This window comes from Crocodylus siamensis, chromosome 1 (genome assembly GCF_052110815.1).
Source record: "Crocodylus siamensis isolate JL-2025a chromosome 1, ASM5211081v1, whole genome shotgun sequence".
In the NCBI taxonomy this organism is placed as follows: Eukaryota; Metazoa; Chordata; order Crocodylia; family Crocodylidae; genus Crocodylus; species Crocodylus siamensis.
In genome coordinates, this window is record NC_143395.1 from 425,120,257 (window position 1) to 425,138,466 (window position 18,210).

The window sequence follows — 18,210 nt, forward strand, 5'->3', positions numbered from 1 at the left end:
CAGGGAGGGTGGGGTCAGGTTCCCTGGCTACATTTTCCCTGGTGCTCTCAGAGGCTGGCCCAAAGGGGTGGGCACTCCTTTAGAAGCTCCTTTTTGCCTTTTGCTCTTAGCTTTCTTAGGAGCAGCCAGCATCTCCTCCGAAGGGGATGGGCCAGGCTGCTTGGGGTTTACCACCTCTGGGTTCACCACCTTGACTGAGGCAGGGGTGGAGGGAGGTGGAGGGGAGGTCTCGGCTGCTCCACTTGATGGGGTCCCAGCACCTGAGATGCTAGCCACCGCGGCTGGAACTGGGACAGGGAGGACTCCCCAGCCCCTCCGCCAGGTGGGGCATCTGTCACCACAGGGGCAGGAGAACCCTGAGAGGACATCCCAGGCTCCCCCCGCCCAGTGGCATGCCAGTGCCAGAGGGGTCGATCCCCTTGAATGGAGTAGGGGTGGAGGGGGGCTTGGAGGATCTCCCAACCCCACCCTTTGAAGAGGTTCCCACCAAAGTGGATGCGCCATTCCCGTGTGGGTGCAGCAGCCGCTGCCCTGGCTGACTGCCCCAGTGGGCACTGGGCAGCCAGGTGGGAGCTGCTGCCACAGTGGTGGCAAGAATTCCTGCCCTGGGTGTACACCATACAGGACCTCCCATCCAACACCAAGGTCATGGAGAGAGGCAGTTTCTGGGTGCCACCTGTGAGAAGCATGAATGTCTGCCTCTGAAAGGACAAGACGTGCTTGAGCTTGGGGTCCCTGCTCCCCATGGTCAGCCTATGCCAGGGGCTGGTGAGGACACTGTAGTGCTTGAGCGCTTTGGTGAGGTCTTGGTCTGGCAGGTGTGGGGGGACATTGGAAGCCACCACCCACACTGCCAGGCTCTCCAGGGGCGTAACCAAGTGGTGGACTCCCGAGATTTCCAGCCCTGCTGCACACACCTCCCTCACCAGGCTAGGAGAGCTCAGATATACGATGGGCACTGCGTTTACCTGGGAGGCGTACTGGACACTGTGTGTCCCAGCAGGTCTGGCGTATTCCTCCACTCTGACATGGAAAGGGGTGTGCACCCACAGGCCATGGCTGAGGGGAAGGTCTGCAGAGACATCCCCATGCCAAGTGCCCTGGCTGCTGGCAACCATCCTGGGCAGGAGAGGGTTAACTCTCCCATGGGGGGGGGAAAGCTTCAAGCTGAAGCTGGGGACTGGGAGAGGACTGAAACAGCCCCAAAATCGGCCCCAAGGGGGGCAGAGCAACCCTGCAGGGGCTTGTAGGCAAGCCCTAAGGCAGGAGGAGACAGCAGAGACCAAGGTAAGGGGCTCCGCAGGAGGGAGGCAACAGGAATCAAAGGGAGAGCACAGGCAGGGGTGGGGGAGGGGCAGAGGCAAACAAGGCTGCCAGAGCCCTGGGAAAATACTCAGAGAGCGGGGGAAAGGGGCAGAGAGGGGGTCCACAAGCACAGACTGGGGAGAGGCAAGGTTTGTGGGGGTGGGGGGGTCAAGGTTTGTGAGAGAAATGGGGGGGTCAAGGAGTGGGGGGAACGTGCAGAAGGGACCTGAGCTGCAGGACCTCAGAAGGACTTCACCTGTCGGCGGCCATCTTGAAAGAACGAAGGAAGCGGAGCAACATTTCATAACTTTGATGAGATGGGTAGTAAAGAACTAAGAAAGACAGTATGGCTAGAACAGAATGGATTTGGGTCTGGGACAAATGCCTCTTGTGAAAGCATGATAAAAGAGTTTCTATTGGGTTTCTATTGGGTAGAAACTGGGGACGCCCCCCATGTTCTTCCCCCTCCCTTTCCTCCCTGGATGGAACTGGATATAGACAGAGATCTCTGTGTTGTGAAATACTGTTGGGAACTGTGGGCATTTGTACACAACACAGTGTTTGACCTTTGTTAATTTACCTCGCCTTAAAAAATTTTAACTTGGGCCATTTTGGTGTGCTGTGTTTGTGTTTACACACCGTGGGCTTTGGAATGAATTAAGTCCCATGTGTGATTCCCCACAAATTCCAGCAGTGGGAGGCAAATACCAGTCTAGCTTGGATCACCCTGCCCCTGCTCCATCAGCTGAGTAAAGCAAAATCCCTAACACATGCTTAAAACAATTGCTAAATGCTTCAGAAGCTCAGTGAATGTGACTGGCAAGGAAGGGTGGCAGGAACAAGGCAAGCAGAGATATTTACATTTCAAAGCAAGGACCCTAGCCCCCACAAAAGCAGGACAGTTGTTCTGGTACCTATTGTATTCTTCAAGATTCAAGTCATCAGACTTTGTGACCACCAGGCTGATGTCAGTGCATCTCCCACTTTGGTATGCCTTGATGCTCTCTGCCAGCAGCACTTCCTGGACTCTCTCCCCCTGGACTCGGACAATTTCACTGATAATCCAGATGACTGAACATTTATTGATGCACTTGAAAACAGAAAGAAAGAGAGAGAGAAAGAGAGAGAGTTGTATCCAGAAGCAAAGGAACAAGCCAAGATGCACCCTTGGGAGACAGTAGTGTAACTAGGGGTGGGTGAGTGGAGTTTCAGCCCCAGAGGCTGACAGAAAAGCCACCCCCAGTCAGCCTGTCACCCTTCTCTACCTTGCTTCTCCCCTGAATTGTTCCTCTGCAGCCACCCCAGCCTGCCCTGCTCGGAGTCAAGGCTGCTGTATCTCTTGTTGCTGCCTATCACTGGTGAAGACAGCAGCCTTCCACACAGAGGAGGGTAAAGAAATGGGACACTAGCCCATGGTACTATGAGAAACGTGCCCCTTGCATTCCTACTCATTTCCATGGGAGTGGAGAGTGCTCAGGATTTGTAAGAGCAAGCCAGAAATGTCCTGGGCTGGCTTTTAGTTCCAGCAAGTGGAGCATAACCACGGCCCACAGGCAGGAAGGCTGGGCTGGGGTCTGGAATGGACACACGGGGCAGCCCCAGTGCATGGCACCAGAACAGCCCAGCACCTGGAAATGCAGGTACTTGCAAACACTGCAGGTCTGCATCTGAGAGGCCAGGCCTCTGCCTCCTTATGTGCTGCAAATGCAGAAAGGCACTATGGGCCCTTGTAATGGATCCAAGCTGGAAGGCCCCTGAACACCTGCAGTGCATGGCACAGATGCAACTTCCATCCATTTGACCAAGTGCATTACTGCTGCTCTCTCCCGAGTGTGCCTGCCTTTCGTAATCTAAAATAGGTAACTTTTAGGCATAACTTTTAAACAGCCAAACACCTGCTCAGTGGTTTTCCCACACACAGTTCAGCTGACAAATCACCTCTTTCCACATCTGATCCCTTCTGCTGTTGAAATCTCCCGTCCCTGGAACATCTATAAACACGACACCTTCTGGTATCACATCGGACCTTGGGAGAGTCACTTCCACATGCTTGATGAGGGGCCAGAATTGCATCTTTTCTTTGTCTCCGTCCTGTGCTGGCTCTCTCTCATCCTCGTCACTCTGCCTCCGCACATAAGGGTCCAGTTTCTCAGAAAGTTCAGGTGCCTGGGACATAAAAAACAGATATCTATATCTCTGCTGATAGGTGGCAGAGTCATTTGCAAACAGGAACCAACCTCCCAGGATGCACTGAGCCTTTGGACACAGGGCTGAGAGAGTCCCTTCTTGGGGTGGTGGCAGCTACATTACCCCCAGGCTAGCGAGTGTGCTCCAGGAAGGGGGTCAGCCAGACATGAGGCACCCCTAGGGAGGCATTAGGAGCCTGGAAGGTGGTCAGCCGCAGTGAGGTGGGCGGCTCAATCCAGGAGCGCCCCCTACTGGCCAGCCACAGAGGGTCCCTGGCCTGTGATTTGAAAATCAGGCTAGCTGAACCCAATAGCCATTTCCAGGGGCAGACCCAGGATGTGGCAAAAGGGAGTGTAGGAGTACACAGCTGCACTGCAGAGGTAGCTGAATCCTGTGATCCCAGCCTCTTCCCCTGCCACTGCTGCCAGTGCAGGTAAATTTCACCATGGGAGCTTCTGGGGACTTTTTCAAAATCCCTAAAGCATGTAGTAATCCCCCCACCTTTTCCTCCATCCTCAAAGGCATGCCTTGTTCCCTCCCATCCCCTCCCCTCCCTTTTTCTTCCGCTGCCTGGGGCTGCTGCTTTCCCTGCTTCCCAGGTGTGCAGGAAGATTCAAAGCCTCCTACAGCCAAGCTGCATGGGGGTGGGTTTAGCTGGGAACAGCGACAGTAGTAGAGTAGTGTGGCTGCAGAAGCTTTGAAGTGTCTCCCAGCCCTGGGACAGTGGAGGGGGAGGAAGGGGAGGGGAGGGGAGGGGAGGGCATGTCTTTCAGCATGGAGGGGGAGTGAGGATTCTTACAGACTCTGGGGACTTTGGCTCCTGTGCTGTGGTCCAGTCCAAAAGGGGGAAGAGGGGCAGCTGAGCCATTACACCCCATGACTGGGCGGTGAATGTCAAGGGTTATAGGTTGTACAGGAGGGACAGGATAGGAAGGAGAGGTGGGGGCATGGCGCTCTATATTAAGGAGGAATACACATCCTCGTCAATTAGCAAGGAGTTAAAGGAAGGGCACTCTGAAGTGCTTTGGGTTAGGGTACAAGGCAGTCGAGGGGAAAGAGACTTAACGGTGGGGGTCTACTACAGACCTCCCAACCAGGGAGAGGAGCTTGACCAGGATTTCTTGGGTCAGCTCACAGAGGTAGTGAAGGCTCAGGATGTGGTAGTCATGGAGGACCTGAACTTCCCAGACATCTGCTGGGAAGAGCAGTCAGCCAGGTCAGATCGTTCACGTCGGTTCTTGGCCAGAGTGCAGGACCTCCATTGAACCCAGGAGGTGCACAGCCCCACTGGGGGGGATGCCTTGTTGGACCTAGTGCTGGCCATGGGTGATGACCTGGTGCAGGGGCTGCGGGTGCTCGACCACCTGGGCAACAGCGATCATCGCCTGCTGGGATTCACCATCCAGCGCAAGGTGGCAAAGGCATGCAGTAAGGCAGCGGCCCTAGATTTCAGGAGGGCAGACTTCAATGAGCTAAGGAGGATAGTTGGAGAAGTGCTGAGGTCCCGGGGGGGAGGGGAGCCAGGTGTCCAAGGAGAGTGGTCACTACTTAAGGAGACGATCCTCCAAGCCCAAAGGAAGGTAATCCCAATGAGGATCAAAGGGAGCAGGAGAGCACACAAGCCTCCATGGCTCACCAAAAGCATCTGGGAATGTCTCCTTGTTAAAAGGGAGGCATACACCCAATGGAAAGAAGGGGTCATCACCAGGGAGGACTATTCTGCAGTCGCTCGGGGATGTAGGGGGGCAGTCAGGAAGGCCAAGGCAGAGATGGAACTGGGGCTAGCTTCCCAGGTTAAGGACAATAAGAAGTCCTTCTTTAAATACATAGGGGGTAAAAAGAAGGTCCCGGGTAATGTGGGGCCCCTGCAGGACGCATGGGGAAATTTGGTCGTCACACCAGACGGCAAAGCTAACATGTTTAACGATTTCTTTGCCTCCGTCTTCCTAAGTAGGGACCAGAACTGTCACCTCCCTGCTGGGCCCCCCTTGGGCCCCGGGGGAGGCACACCTGGGCCAAGGGTTAGTGAGGAACTAGTTAGGGAACTTCTGGAGGGACTGGATGTATTCAAGTCAGCCGGTCTGGACGATCTCCACCCTAGAGTTCTAAAGGAACTGGCCGAGGTCATTGCAGGACCCCAGCACGGCTTTACAAGCACCCGTGGTGCTCTGGTGTGGTGCCGGAGGACTGGAAGAGGGCCATCGTGGTTCCCATTTTCAAAAAGGGGAAGAAGGAGGACCCGGGAAACTATAGGCCGGTTAGTCTTACCTCCATCCTAGGCAAGCTGTTTGAGAAAATTATGCTGGCAAACATCCATGAGGGGCCAGCAGGGGACTGCATGCTTAGGGGCAACCAGCACGGGTTCATCAGTGGCAGGTCCTGTCAGACCAACTTGGTGGCCTTCTATGATCAGATCACCAGATCACTAGATGCAGGGGGAGCAGTGGACATCGTCTTCCTGGACTTCCGGAAAGCTTTTGACACTGTCTCTCACCCCGTTCTCATTAAGAAACTGGGGGCTGTGGTGTAGACACCCACACAGTCAGATGGGTCGCCAACTGGCTGGAGGGCCGCACCCAGAGAGCGGTGGTGGATGGGTCCTTCTCAACCTAGAAGGACGTGGGCAGTGGGGTCCCCCAGGGCTCGGTCCTTGGGCCCGCACTGTTCAACATCTTCATCAGCGATTTGGACGAGGAGGTAAAAAGCACCTGTTCAAATTTGCTGATGACACTGAGATGTGGGGGGACGTGGGCACACTAGAAGGGAGCAATAGGCTACAATCAGACCTAGACAGGTTACACGGGTGGGCGGATGTGAATAGGATGGGATTCAACACCAACAAATGCAAGGTGATGCACCTCGGGAGGAACAACCGGCACCGTACCTACAGGTTGGGAAACTCCCCTCTTGTCAGCACGGAGGTGGAAAAGGATCTGGGGGTCATCATTGACTCCAAGATGAACATGGGCCGGCAGTGTGGGGACGCGGTCAGGAAGGCCAACCGCACCTTGTCTTGCATCCACAGATGCATGTTGAGCAGGTCCGGGGAGGTGATCCTCCCCCTCTATGTGGCACTGGTCAAGCCGCAGCTGGAGTACTGCGTCCAGCTCTGGGCGCCGCTCTTCAGGAGGGATGTGGACAGCACGGAGAGGGTCCAGAGGAGGCCACTCGCATGATCTGGGGACAACAGGGAAGACCCTACGAGGAGAGGCGACGGGACCTGAACCTGTTCAGCTTCCACAAGAGAAGGCTGAGGGGGATCTAGTGGCCTGTTACAAACTAGTCAGGGGAGATCAACAGGCACTGGGGGAGTCCCTGTTCCCCTGAGCACCGCCAGGAGTGACCAGGAATAACGGTCACAAGCTGGCAGAGGGTAGATTTAGGTTAGATATCAGGAGGTGCGACTTCATGGTCAGGGCAGCTAGGATCTGGAACCAACTTCCAAGAGAAGTGGTGCTGGCTCCTACCCTGGGGGTCTTTAAGAGGAGGCTAGATGTACACCTTGCTGGGGTCGTTTGACCCCAGTACTCTTTCCTGCCATGGCAGGGGGTCAGACTAGATGATCTGCTCAGGTCTCTTCTGACCCTAGAAACTATGAAACTATCTTTATCCATCCCTGGCCATTTCTGGCCTTGAAGGGTATGAACACACTCACCGTCATTCCTTTGAGTGGAATACGTCTCAAAGTGGGAATTTTTATGACTGGCTTCATCTTCAATAAGTCTTCATAACTTTTGGTTTCGGCACCTTCCCCATAAATACTCTGAAGCTTCTGAATGACTTCATCCGCATCAGCATCATCATGGCTCCCGTCCTCCTCCTCTTCCCCAGTCTTGTTCAGAAGCTCCACAAGATTCCTCAGCTCCTTCTTCCATTCCTTCCAGAGAAGATCAAATGATTATTTTTGTGGGGTACTGGCAGGTGGGGTGGGAACTGAATCAGGTTGTTAGTGTAGCTGGGACTGGATGCCACTCCAGCAGCACTGGTACTGGGTTTCAGTAGAAGGGTATCTAGAGCTCGGATGAGGTGGGGCTGGTGTTATAAATCTGAATCTCTTCACTTAGAATGAATAAGGTGGACTTTGAGTACTCAGTAGGGAGGAGAAGTGGGGCTTTAGGAGCAGCTCAATACTGCAGGCAAAGGGGCTGTTGTGTGAAAAGCAGCTTCAGCGATTCCTAGATTCAGGAAGAAGAAACCAAGCAGCAGCCTGGATGGAGGTTCCCACTCTAGCCAGCTCCTGATAAAGGTGCTCCAGCTGCATCTGTCAGGTGAACGTGTTTTCCAAAAGCCTTCCTCAGAGGTGCTGTCTGCAGCCCGGGCTGGGGATAGGGACTGAGCTGTGCCAGTGCTCCTGCTGGGACTGAACCCCGGAGGGTCTTGGTTACAGGGTCTTGCCCCTGCGCTTAGGGTCAAATTGATGCTGCATTGGAAGGAATTTTACACCCTGGACAGATTGGTAAGGACTGGGGAGGATTTTCCTTCCTTCATAGTGGCCTCTGGCTGGGATCTCTTGAACATATATTAACAACCTTTTATGGAAGCCGGATGTTGGTCACCATGGTTCTCCTGCTTTACCTGTGGCAGGTTCAGGTGTGATGTCTGGTGTTGTGTCAGGATTGATGGTAGTTTTTCTAAGGGATTTGACTATGTATTTGTACTGGAGGTTTGGACAGGGCTGATCCTGACTCAGGCATGTTTTGGACTATATGCAACCTCTGGAGCTCCCTTCCAGCCCCACTGCTCTAGGATTTCTATGGTTGTTTTATGATATCTAGGCGTACCATCTTAACTACATGGACCTGCCCTGCCTTCTGCTTGACTTCAGACTAACACAGCTAACCACCTCCATTATTGGTGAAGCAAGGAAGGAAATGCCATTGCTTCCCCCTGTCCTCCTAAGCAGAAGAGAAACAGGATCCAGGGGCTGTTCATTCCTTCATGCATAGGCAACTGGTAGGGGTGCACGGGGATGCAAGTGCCCCCCGCTTTACAGGACCAGTCCCCCCAGACAGCTGACACCGACGCTATCAGCAGGGCTGGTGCCTCCTCCTGACAGAGCCACCACCATCAGTGGCTTCCATGGGTCTCCCCCAGATTCAGGGGGCACCAATCACCCATGCCTTCATGGACATCTTCAACAGAAGAGCTGTGAGATTCAGTGAAAGAAGCTGCCCCGCAGAGGCCAGCTGTGGCAGGTTTCCACCTGCAGACCCCCCACCCTTCCTGACTACTTCTGAGAAAGCAAAGTTCCCTTGAAAGGGATGTCCTAAGAAACTGTGGGCTCCTGTGACCCCTGCACAAGAGAGCCAGCCTTGCCTCATCTGAGAGAAGGTGAATATTTGCTTCATAGAATTTGGTCTGGCTGGTCTTGATCTCCACGATGCAGGAGGTGCAGGTCCTGCTCCCCGACACAGGCAGGAAGAACTTCTTCTCCAGGATGGCGTTGAGCAGTGTGCTCTTTCCAGCCCCCGTGCTGCCAAAGAGCCCAATGTAAATGGGGTCCAAGGAGTTCTTGGCCTTCAGTGCAGAGAGGCGGTTCCTGGGAAGGAAAAGGAGACAGGAAAGGGGTCGGATGACTGCAGCGCTCCATGCATTTGGGAGGGGTGAGGGAGCTCTTCACTCACAAACAGAAATGCTTCCTTTGAAAATACCCTCCAAAGGGACCTGCTAGGTGGAGACTGCAGGATGCCCAGTCTGCTCTGGCCTGACGCAAACCCCATGGAGTCAATGAAAGCCCCCTTTCCATTGACACTGGATCAGCCCATTTACCCAGGCAGCGCAGAGTAAAGTTGGTTTTTTTAAGGGCCTTGTCCTCCCCTCTGCCCCCTGTTCAGGAGGCTGCAAGGGTCACTGCCACTGGAGAAGGCTGTGGAGCCTGATTCCTACTGGGAGAGTCTGTGCTGCAGGTTTTTCACCTTCCTCTAAAACAGCATCTGGTGCTGGTGGCTGTCAGACTGGACACTGACAAGATGGACCTTTGGTCCAGCAATTCCTGTTGCCCCACAGATTTGCACAAGTCCTTTGAGCAGAACAGCTGCTTAGGGCTAGATCACCCTGGTATGACCTAGATCTCTTTGGAGCAGGTAAGTGAAGCCCTGGATATTTTAATCACTCAATAGGGGAGAAATTGGGCTGAAGACTCACTTGAGATACCAAACACCATCTGGCATGTTGTCCAGAGAGGGTAGTACATGGAGCAGCTTCTCAAATGCAGTGTGCAGAGTTTTCTTTGTCTCACTTTCCACTTCTTCATCTGTAAGAGGACAGTTACATGGCTGGATCTTGTTTGGGGACATGATCAAATCTCAAAAGCAAGGCTGGCTGCAAGGATGGGAGAGTGCCCAAGACCCAAGTTGCTGCAGGAGGGCGCAGTGAGAATTGTACAGTGGGTCTTTACTGCCCTGAGCGAGTGCCCCAGTGTGATGCCAGGGGGCTTGGTGCTGTTCATTCAGAGGACATTTAAAAGTGAGGTGCTCTGTGGCCAAACTCCAACTAGTGCTTCTGCTGGTTGCCGAGCAGTGGGACAAGCCCAAGGGAGAGGAGCCCTCTTCCCCAGCTGGCAGTCACAGTGGATGCGCTCATGGGTACAGCACATGTGCCTGGGCAAAGCCAGTCTGTTTTGGGGCTCCGAGGTGACCCTGTCTCACACAGAGCAGTGCAGCTACATGGAGATCAGTGAGTGCAGTACTACACCCCAAACCTGGGAAGCAGAGTGGCTTCTGTCCTTTCCACTGCATGGATTTCAGATTTGTCCTCCCTGAGCCCCGTGTTTTTCAGGCCTGTCCCTGGCACAGCCCCCTAAGATCAGCAGAGTTCGTGGTTTTTCATACTCACAGGTCTTCAGGATCCTTTTCTGCTTCTCTAGGAAAGCTTGGAATCTGTCGATCCTTCTCTTTTTGTTTGGAGCCCCTTCTGCTGATTCTCCCTCCTCAGCACCTGGTCAGAGTAAAGGGTATTCCCATTAGCATTGGCTCTCTGGATATGGCTTGAACAACCAAATAATTTCTGGTGGTAACCAAATAATTACCGGTGATAACAGAGGTATGATTCTGCTTCTGTGCACAAGCCCAGGGTGGTTACTTGCAGTCACTAACACCCACAGCCCAGGGTGTAGACCCTGCTGTGCTATGTCCAGGTCAGCTGGTCTGGATGATCTCCACCCCAGGGTGCTGAGGGAATTAGCTAGGTCATTGTGGGACCCCTGGCATGGCTGTATGAGCACTCATGGTGCTCTGGTGTGGTGCCAGAGGACTGGAAGAGGGCCAATGTGGTCCCCATCTTCAAAAATGGGAGGAAGGAGGAGCCAGGAAACTATAGGTCAGTCAGTCTTACCTCGATCTTGGGTAAGCTTTTTGAGAGAATTATCCTGGCACGTTTCCACAAGAGGCCAGCAGGGGAGGTAATGCTTAGGGGCAACCTAATGCTTAGATGCAGGGGTAGGAGTGGACGTAATCTTTCTGGACTTTAGGAAGGCCTTTGACACTGTCTCTCACCCCGTTCTCATTAAAAAACTGGGGGACTGTGGTGTCAACATCTACACATTCAAATGGGTCGCCAACTGGCTGGAGGGCCGCACCCAGAGAGTGGTGGTGGATGAGTCATTTTTGGCCTGGAGGGATGTGGGCAGTGGGGGTCCGCAGGGCTCGGTCCTTGGGCCCGCACTGTTCAACATCTTCATCAGTGACTTGGATGAGGGGGTAAAAAGCACCTGTTCAAATTTGCTGAAGACACTAAGATGTGGAGGGAAGTGGGCACGCTAGAAGGGAGAAATAGGCTGCAATCAGACCTAGACAAGTTACAGGGGTGGGCAGATGAGAGCAGGATGGGTTTCAACACTGAGAAGTGCAAGGTGCTGCACTGCACCTGGTGGGGAAGACCCAGCACCATACCTACAGGCTGGGGAACTCCCTTCTCGTCAGGGCAGAGGCAGAAAAGGATCTTGGAGTCATCATTGATGCCAAGATGAACACGGGCCGGCAGTGTGGGGACGCGGTCAGGAAGGCCAACCGCACCTTGTCCTGCATCCACAGATGCATCTCGAGCAGGTCCAGGGAGGTGATCCTCCCCCCTCTATGCGGCACTGGTCAGGCCGCAGCTGGAGTACTGCATCCAGTTCTGGGCACCGCACTTCAGGAGGGATGTGGACAGCATGGAGAGGGGCCAGAGGAGGCCACTCACATGATCAGGGGGCAGCAGGGCAGGCCCTATAAGGAGAGGCTTCGGGACCTGAACCTGTTCAGCCTTCAAAAGAGAAGGCTGAGGGGGGATCTGGTGGTCTGTTACAAACTAGTCAGAGGGGACCAATGGGCATTGGGGGAAGTCCTTGTTCCCCCGAGCACTGCCAGGAGTGACCAGGAATAATGGTCACAAGCTGGCAGGGGGTAGGTTTAGGTTGGATATCAGGAGGCGCGACTTCACGGTCAGGGCAGCTAGGGCCTGGAACCAACTTCCAAGAGAAGTAGTTCTGGCTCCTACCCTGGGGGTCTTTAAGACAAGGCTAAATTAACACCTTTCTGGGGTCATTTGACCCCAGCACTTTTTCCTGCCATGGCAGGGAGTTGGACTTGATGAGCTGCTCAGGTCCCTTCCGATCCTACAAACTATGAAACTCTGAAGCTATGTGCCATACGCACAGGTACTAAGAACTTGCAGTCTGAATAGCCAAGACAGGCAAAAAACAGGAGAAAAAGCATGTTCTCATCTCCTTATACAGAGGGTTTCAGGCTTAGGCTATTGAAGCTCTAAATTTGAACTGCAATGAGAATACAGGGCTAAACTCTACTTTGCAGCTAAAGCATCTCTGACCTAGTCTCTGATTTGTCTAGGGTAACACATCTAGGCACAGCTCCATCTCCATCTGTGCAGACCCATGGGCAAAATTTTAGGTCACTGCTAAGATGCCTAAGGGGCTCTCATGTATTTTTGAAGTGTCTCAGGTACCTAAACACATTCTACTTCACTTGGTGTAACAGCCAGAATGGACTGTGATGTGTATTTTGTAGGCTCGATTAATCTGAATCAACCAAAAGACAACAAAGTTATAGATCTGCATACAGCTGGAGTACTGCATCCAGTTCTGTGCACCCCATTTCAGGAGGGATGTGGACAGCATGGAGAGGGTCCAGGGGAGGCCACCTGCATGATCCCGGGAACAACAGGGCAGACCCTACAATGAAAGACTGCAGGACCTGAATCTGTTCAACCTTCACAAGAGAAGGCTGAGGGGGGACCTGGTGACAGTCTATAAACTCACTGGGGGGGACCAGAAGGGTTTAGGGGAGACACTGTTTCCCCTCCCGCCCCCCTGGCATGACAAGGAACAATGGACACAAATTATTAGAGAGTAGGTTTAGATTAGACATCCGCAAGAATTACTTCACAGTTAGGGTGGCTAGGAGCTGGAACCAACTTCCAAGGGAAGTGGTGCTGGCTCCTACCCTGGGGATCTTCTTTAAGAAGAGGCTTGATGACTACCTGGCTGGACTCATTTGAGTCCAGTCTTTTCTCCCACCCAGGTGGGGGTTCGGACTTGAAGATCTACAAGGTCCCTTCGCCCCGACTTCTATGATTCTATGATTCTATGATCTGTGGATCTGGCTAACTATAGGGCCATCAGCCTGACTTCTCTCCCAGGGAAGATCTTAGAAAAGTTTATTAAAGAGGCCATCCTTAATGGACCGATGCCAACATCCTGAGGGATAGCAAGCATGGATTTGTTGCTGGTAGGTCTTGCTTGACCAATCTCATTACCTTCTACGGCCAGGTGACCTATTCACCTGGACAAGGGAGAAGAGATTGATGTCATATATCTTGACTCCAAAAAAGCCTTTGATCTGGTATCCCATGATCACCTCTTGGCCAAACTGGCCAATTGTGGCCTTGGGTCCACCACAATCCATTGGCTGGGGAGTTGGCTCCATGGTCAGACCCAGAGGGTTGTAATTGATGGCAGTCAATCGTCATGGTGCCCTGTGACCAGTGGGGTCCCCCAAGGCTTTGTCCTTGGACCCATATTGTTCAACATCTTCATTAACGATGTGGACACTGGAGTCAGGAGCAGACCGGCCAAGTTTGCTGTTGACACCAAACTTTGGGGCAAAGCATCCACACCAGAAGATAGGCGGGTGATCCTGGCTGACCTAGACAAGCTCAGCAAATGGGCGGACGAGAACCTGATGGTGTTTAACACGGAAAAATGCAAGGTTCTCCACCTTGGGAGGAAAAACCTGCAGCATCCTTATAGGCTTGGCAGGGTTACACTGGCTAGCACTACAAAAGAAAGAGACTTGGGGGTCATCATTGACCACAAGATGAACATGAGCCTGCAATGTGCTGCTGCAGCTAGTAAAGCTACCAAAATGCTGGCTTGAATCCAAAGATGCTTCTCAAGCAAATCCTGGGATGTCATTCTCCCCTTGTACTCGGCCTTGGTGAGGCCGCAGCTGGAGTACTGTGTCCAGTTTTGGGCTCCACAGTTCAAAAAGCATGTGGAGAAACTTGAGAGGGTGCAGAGAAGAGCCATGTGCATGATCGGAGGTCAGGAAAACAGACCTTACGACAACAGGCTGAGAGCCATGGGGCTCTTTAGCCTGGAAAAGCACAGGCTCAGGGGTGATCTGATGGCCACCTATAAGTTTATCAGGGGTGACCACCAGGATCTGGGGGAACATCTGTTCACCAGAGTGCCCCAAGGGATGACGAGGTCGAACGGTCACAAACTCCTGCAAGACCGTTTCAGGCTGGACATAAGGAAGAATTTCTTTACTGTCCGAGCCCCCAAGGTCTGGAGCAGTCTGCCAGCGGAGGTGGTTCAAGCATCTACATTGAACACCTTCAAGAGAAATTTAGATTTTTATCTTGCTGGGATCCTATGACCCCAGCTGACTTCCTGCCCTTTGTCAGGGAGCTGGACTCGATGATCTTCTGAGGTCCCTTCCAGCCCTAATGTCTATGAAATCTATGATATTTCATTGATTCCCCATTATACCCTATGGCTGAATCTCTGAACCTTTTCTGAATCTTTTCTGAATTGATTCAGAAACTCTGAATCAATTCGGAAAGCCTAAAGCTTCCAGCTTTTCAATTCAGATTTGTAGATTCGGCCTCTAAATCATCTGAATCATCTCCAAATCTGAATCATTATCCAAAGCTTTGCATAGCCCTAGTATTTATTTCTAGTCTATGCCAAAATGCCTCTTGAAGCTCCATTTTCACCTTTGTGAACACATTTGTCCTTACCATGCATATCCAGAAGTGATTCACTTTTGCCCTGGAACCCTGGAAGCCTACTGCTTCTCCATTGACATTCAACTTCACCCTGGCTGCACAGTAGCATGTAAACCCCAGAATGGTAGACAGCAAAACGCATAGCTAGCAATCATTTGACAAAATTTTAATTGCCAGTCCAGGCAAAAAGCACCTTCCTGGTGTAGCTAGGTCACTGGGAAACCCAGCTGGAAATCCTCCTAGGGACTGAGAACAAGACAAAAGGAGCCTGGCTCTATGGCTCACACAAATAGCTGCTGCAGGGCATGAATGAGCCCTTGTTTCCACTGGTGTTTGTGCCTTTTGCATTATGAAGTCATTAGTGTTTGGGTGACAATAATTTGGGTCTTAGAGAGCATGGGATTTGCAGCTGAATACAAGGCATGACCAGTGGCCTAGCAGAGCTGTTGACCACAAGGCAGAATGATATCTTGGCCAACATTTACTTATGCTAAGTAACCACTTTTACTCTGTCAACCATTTTCTGTTGGAAAAGCAGCAAATGAATCTCTGTCAGTCTGTGTGCTCTAAATGAGGTAAAGTTTTAGGAATGTGGAAGATGGTACAACCTGAGAAAGAAAGACTGGAATGTGAAAAACAACACGTAATCCAAGATGAACATTTGCAAAAAGGTGAAGGGTGATTGGTGAAAAAGCCTCCAGAAGTTTCCAGGTTTTGGTCAAAGTCTGTCCATTGACCAAAGAAGAGAAGTCAAGGTCTTAGATGTGCGCTCATAGCAAGAAATCATGTAAATAATTGAAATGCATAGGCAATTCCACGCTAATGAAGCAAACAGTAAACAGAGGCGGAGCTTGAGATGGGAGGAGAAATGGGTGGAACCGGAGTGGAACAAGGCAGGGTAAATGTTAATGAGCGTAAGCCAAAGTGTATAAATATGGGGAAAACACTATTGTTCGTGGCTGCTGCCCATATTCTGTCAGTGTGGAAGTTCGCCTAAAGCTGTCTCCATTCTGAATAAAGCTGTTTCAAGCAATGTGTGCTGGTGTTTGCTCCCTGCTCTGCTCTGGCTAATGAGTAACAGGATCCACAGGTAATTGGACTGTCGTCTCCCTAGTTGTTGGGCGCCGCATGGAGTCAGGGTCTAACAATTGGGAAAACTAAACTGGGAGCAGACAGCAGCATGGGCGTGACAGAAATGAGATGACATTTAATGGTATGAAATGTATGGTCATGAATGTAAGGACCAATACCAGCAATTCTGGTATCAACAGGTGCTGATCAGGTGGGAAGAAAGAGGAGAAAAATATATGATATTTAATTATTATAATGATCATATTATTATTATATCATGATCATTATAATATACTTTATATAAAAGTATAGTGGTACATACCAAGATTTCTACGAGCCACTGAACTGACGTGTGCTTGAAACAGACAAATGCAAATTTAGGAGGCATCAAGTGAGCTACTTTCAGTAGAGATGAAGGAATGTTAACACCATTTATAAGATACTAGTGGGGTTTCATCTGGAATACTGTTCACAGTTGTAGTCTCCCAGACTTAAAAAAAATGGAACTGTAGTGAGTCTACAGAAGGGCCACCAGGCTGGTTAGGAGAGCTTTGCTTAAGAGCTTGGCTTATTTCACCAAATAGAATGAAGGTTGTGAGGGCATATGGCTCTCCTCCATAAATACTTCATGCTGGCAAGCATCCAGGAGAGAGAAGCACTTAGAATAAAAAGGGCAGTTTGGGCAGCAGAAGAAATGACTAGAAATGGCATGTGTGCCTGCAGTAGTGGTGGGTTGGATTTGGTGACCCACAAGGCTACTATCAGCCTCATTCTAATAAAATAAAAGGCTTAGCCTGTGTGTCTGTAATGCTTTTGCCCAACTGCACATACGCCGATTGGCTGTGCAGGCTGGGCGGCCTGGGGCAGGGCCAGCCGAGTTAAAACAGGAGCCCTGCCATCGGTGCCATCTCCTCCTGCAGCCTCCAGTGCAGCAGCTCCCTCCACCCACCTCCACAGTGGCAAAAAACCAAAACAAATAAAATTGAGAAGAGCACTTTACAATTGGTGGGGCCAGCTGAGGAAAGCTGGGAGCTCCTCCCTCATTGCAGGGTTGGACTCGAAGAGGGATTGGGGGGGAAAGATGGGGGAACAGGGTCGGACCCAAATTGGGGAGAAGGGCAGGAGTGGGATCGGACTTGAAGCAGGGGTGTAGAGGGGCCAGGGTTTGTCCCAAAGTGGGGGGGAGGGGGTGGGGCCCAAACTGGTGGGGGGCAGGGTTGGACCTGTATGGGAGCTGGGAGGTGGGCTGGGGTGGGCCTGAAAAGGGGGGGGGAGGTTGGTGGGGCAGGGTTGGACCCAAACTGGAGGGAGTGGTGAGGGGGATCTGACTAGAACCGGTGAGAGGGGGAGGCAGGGTCAGATCTGAAGCAGGGGGAAGAAGGTGGAGCAGGGTTGCACCCAAAGGGGAGAGGGGAGGGGGGTGAAACAGGGTCAGACCTGAAGAGAGCAGGGGAGCAGGGCCAGATGCAGGACTCTGTCCCTGCCAACCCTTCTTTCCCCATCATTCTTGATGGGCAACTTGCTAGTGTTCTTATTATATTTAAAAATAAAAATCAGAATATTGACCACCTTATTCCTTATTAACTGTTTTGCCAGAAACAAGTAAGAGTAAGAAAGGGTCAGCATAGATTCATAGAAATCATAGATAATGAGTATTGGAGGGGACCTCAGGACATCACATCTAATCCCACCCCATTTGAAGCAGGACCAGCCCCAACTACATCATCCCAGCCAAAGCTTTGTCTACCCCGGTCTTCAAAACCTCCAAGGATGGAGGCTTCACCTCCCTGGGGAGCCTGTCCCAGTGCTTCACCAACCTCCTAGTGAGAAAGTTTGCTTCTACTTGAGCCCATCCGTCTTTGTCCTGTCATCTGCCCCCACTGAGACCAGTCCAGCTCCATCCTCTTTGAACTCCCCTGTAGGGAGTTGAAGAATGCTATTCAATCCCCCTCTGTCTTCTCTTCTGCAGACTCAGTGTAACAACTGCCTGGCTGCAGTGACAGCAGGCTGGGCAGGGAAGCAATGCCTTTGCAGAAAGGGCAGGAAGGGGTTTGCATGCAGGAGCTTTGAAAAGATGCAAGCCTAAAAATATGCATGCAGCTGGTTGGATTGCCAACACAATGGAGGGGTCTGGATGGCTGTGTCAGGGATATAAATACAGCAGACAGTGGGAAAGAGAGAGAAGGGAGAGGATTGGGACAGTCTCTCCACCCAGGGAAGGCACTGAAAGCCTGCTCCAGGGAGCCAACACACCAGGGAAGACAAAGAGCCTGTGGTGCTCATTAAGGAGTTGAGTCCCTTATCTTGGAGAGGAGCTGTGCAAACTCAGGACTCAGGTGCCCTGGGAAAAGGGAGTGGGGAGTCTGTGCTTGCAGCTGGGTTGGAGCCGTGGGAGAGATTAGGCTGCAGGAACAGGGGACG

The 18,210-nt window shown here is 52.0% G+C and overlaps 1 protein-coding gene across 1 annotated transcript in view; it reads right to left on the reverse strand.

The window, feature by feature from the left end:
* LOC149875737 (nuclear GTPase SLIP-GC-like) overlaps positions 1-18,210 on the reverse strand; it is a 61,459-nt gene that overhangs the window by 35,898 nt on the left and 7,351 nt on the right. The window contains exons 3-8 of the mRNA XM_090031133.1: positions 10,327-10,428; positions 9,637-9,745; positions 8,809-9,031; positions 7,148-7,369; positions 3,244-3,471; positions 2,220-2,395 (exon numbers count right to left, since the gene is read on the reverse strand). Of these exons, the coding sequence (XP_089887259.1) occupies positions 2,220-2,395; positions 3,244-3,471; positions 7,148-7,369; positions 8,809-9,031; positions 9,637-9,745; positions 10,327-10,428 (1,060 nt within the window). The remainder of the gene's footprint in view (positions 1-2,219; positions 2,396-3,243; positions 3,472-7,147; positions 7,370-8,808; positions 9,032-9,636; positions 9,746-10,326; positions 10,429-18,210) is intronic.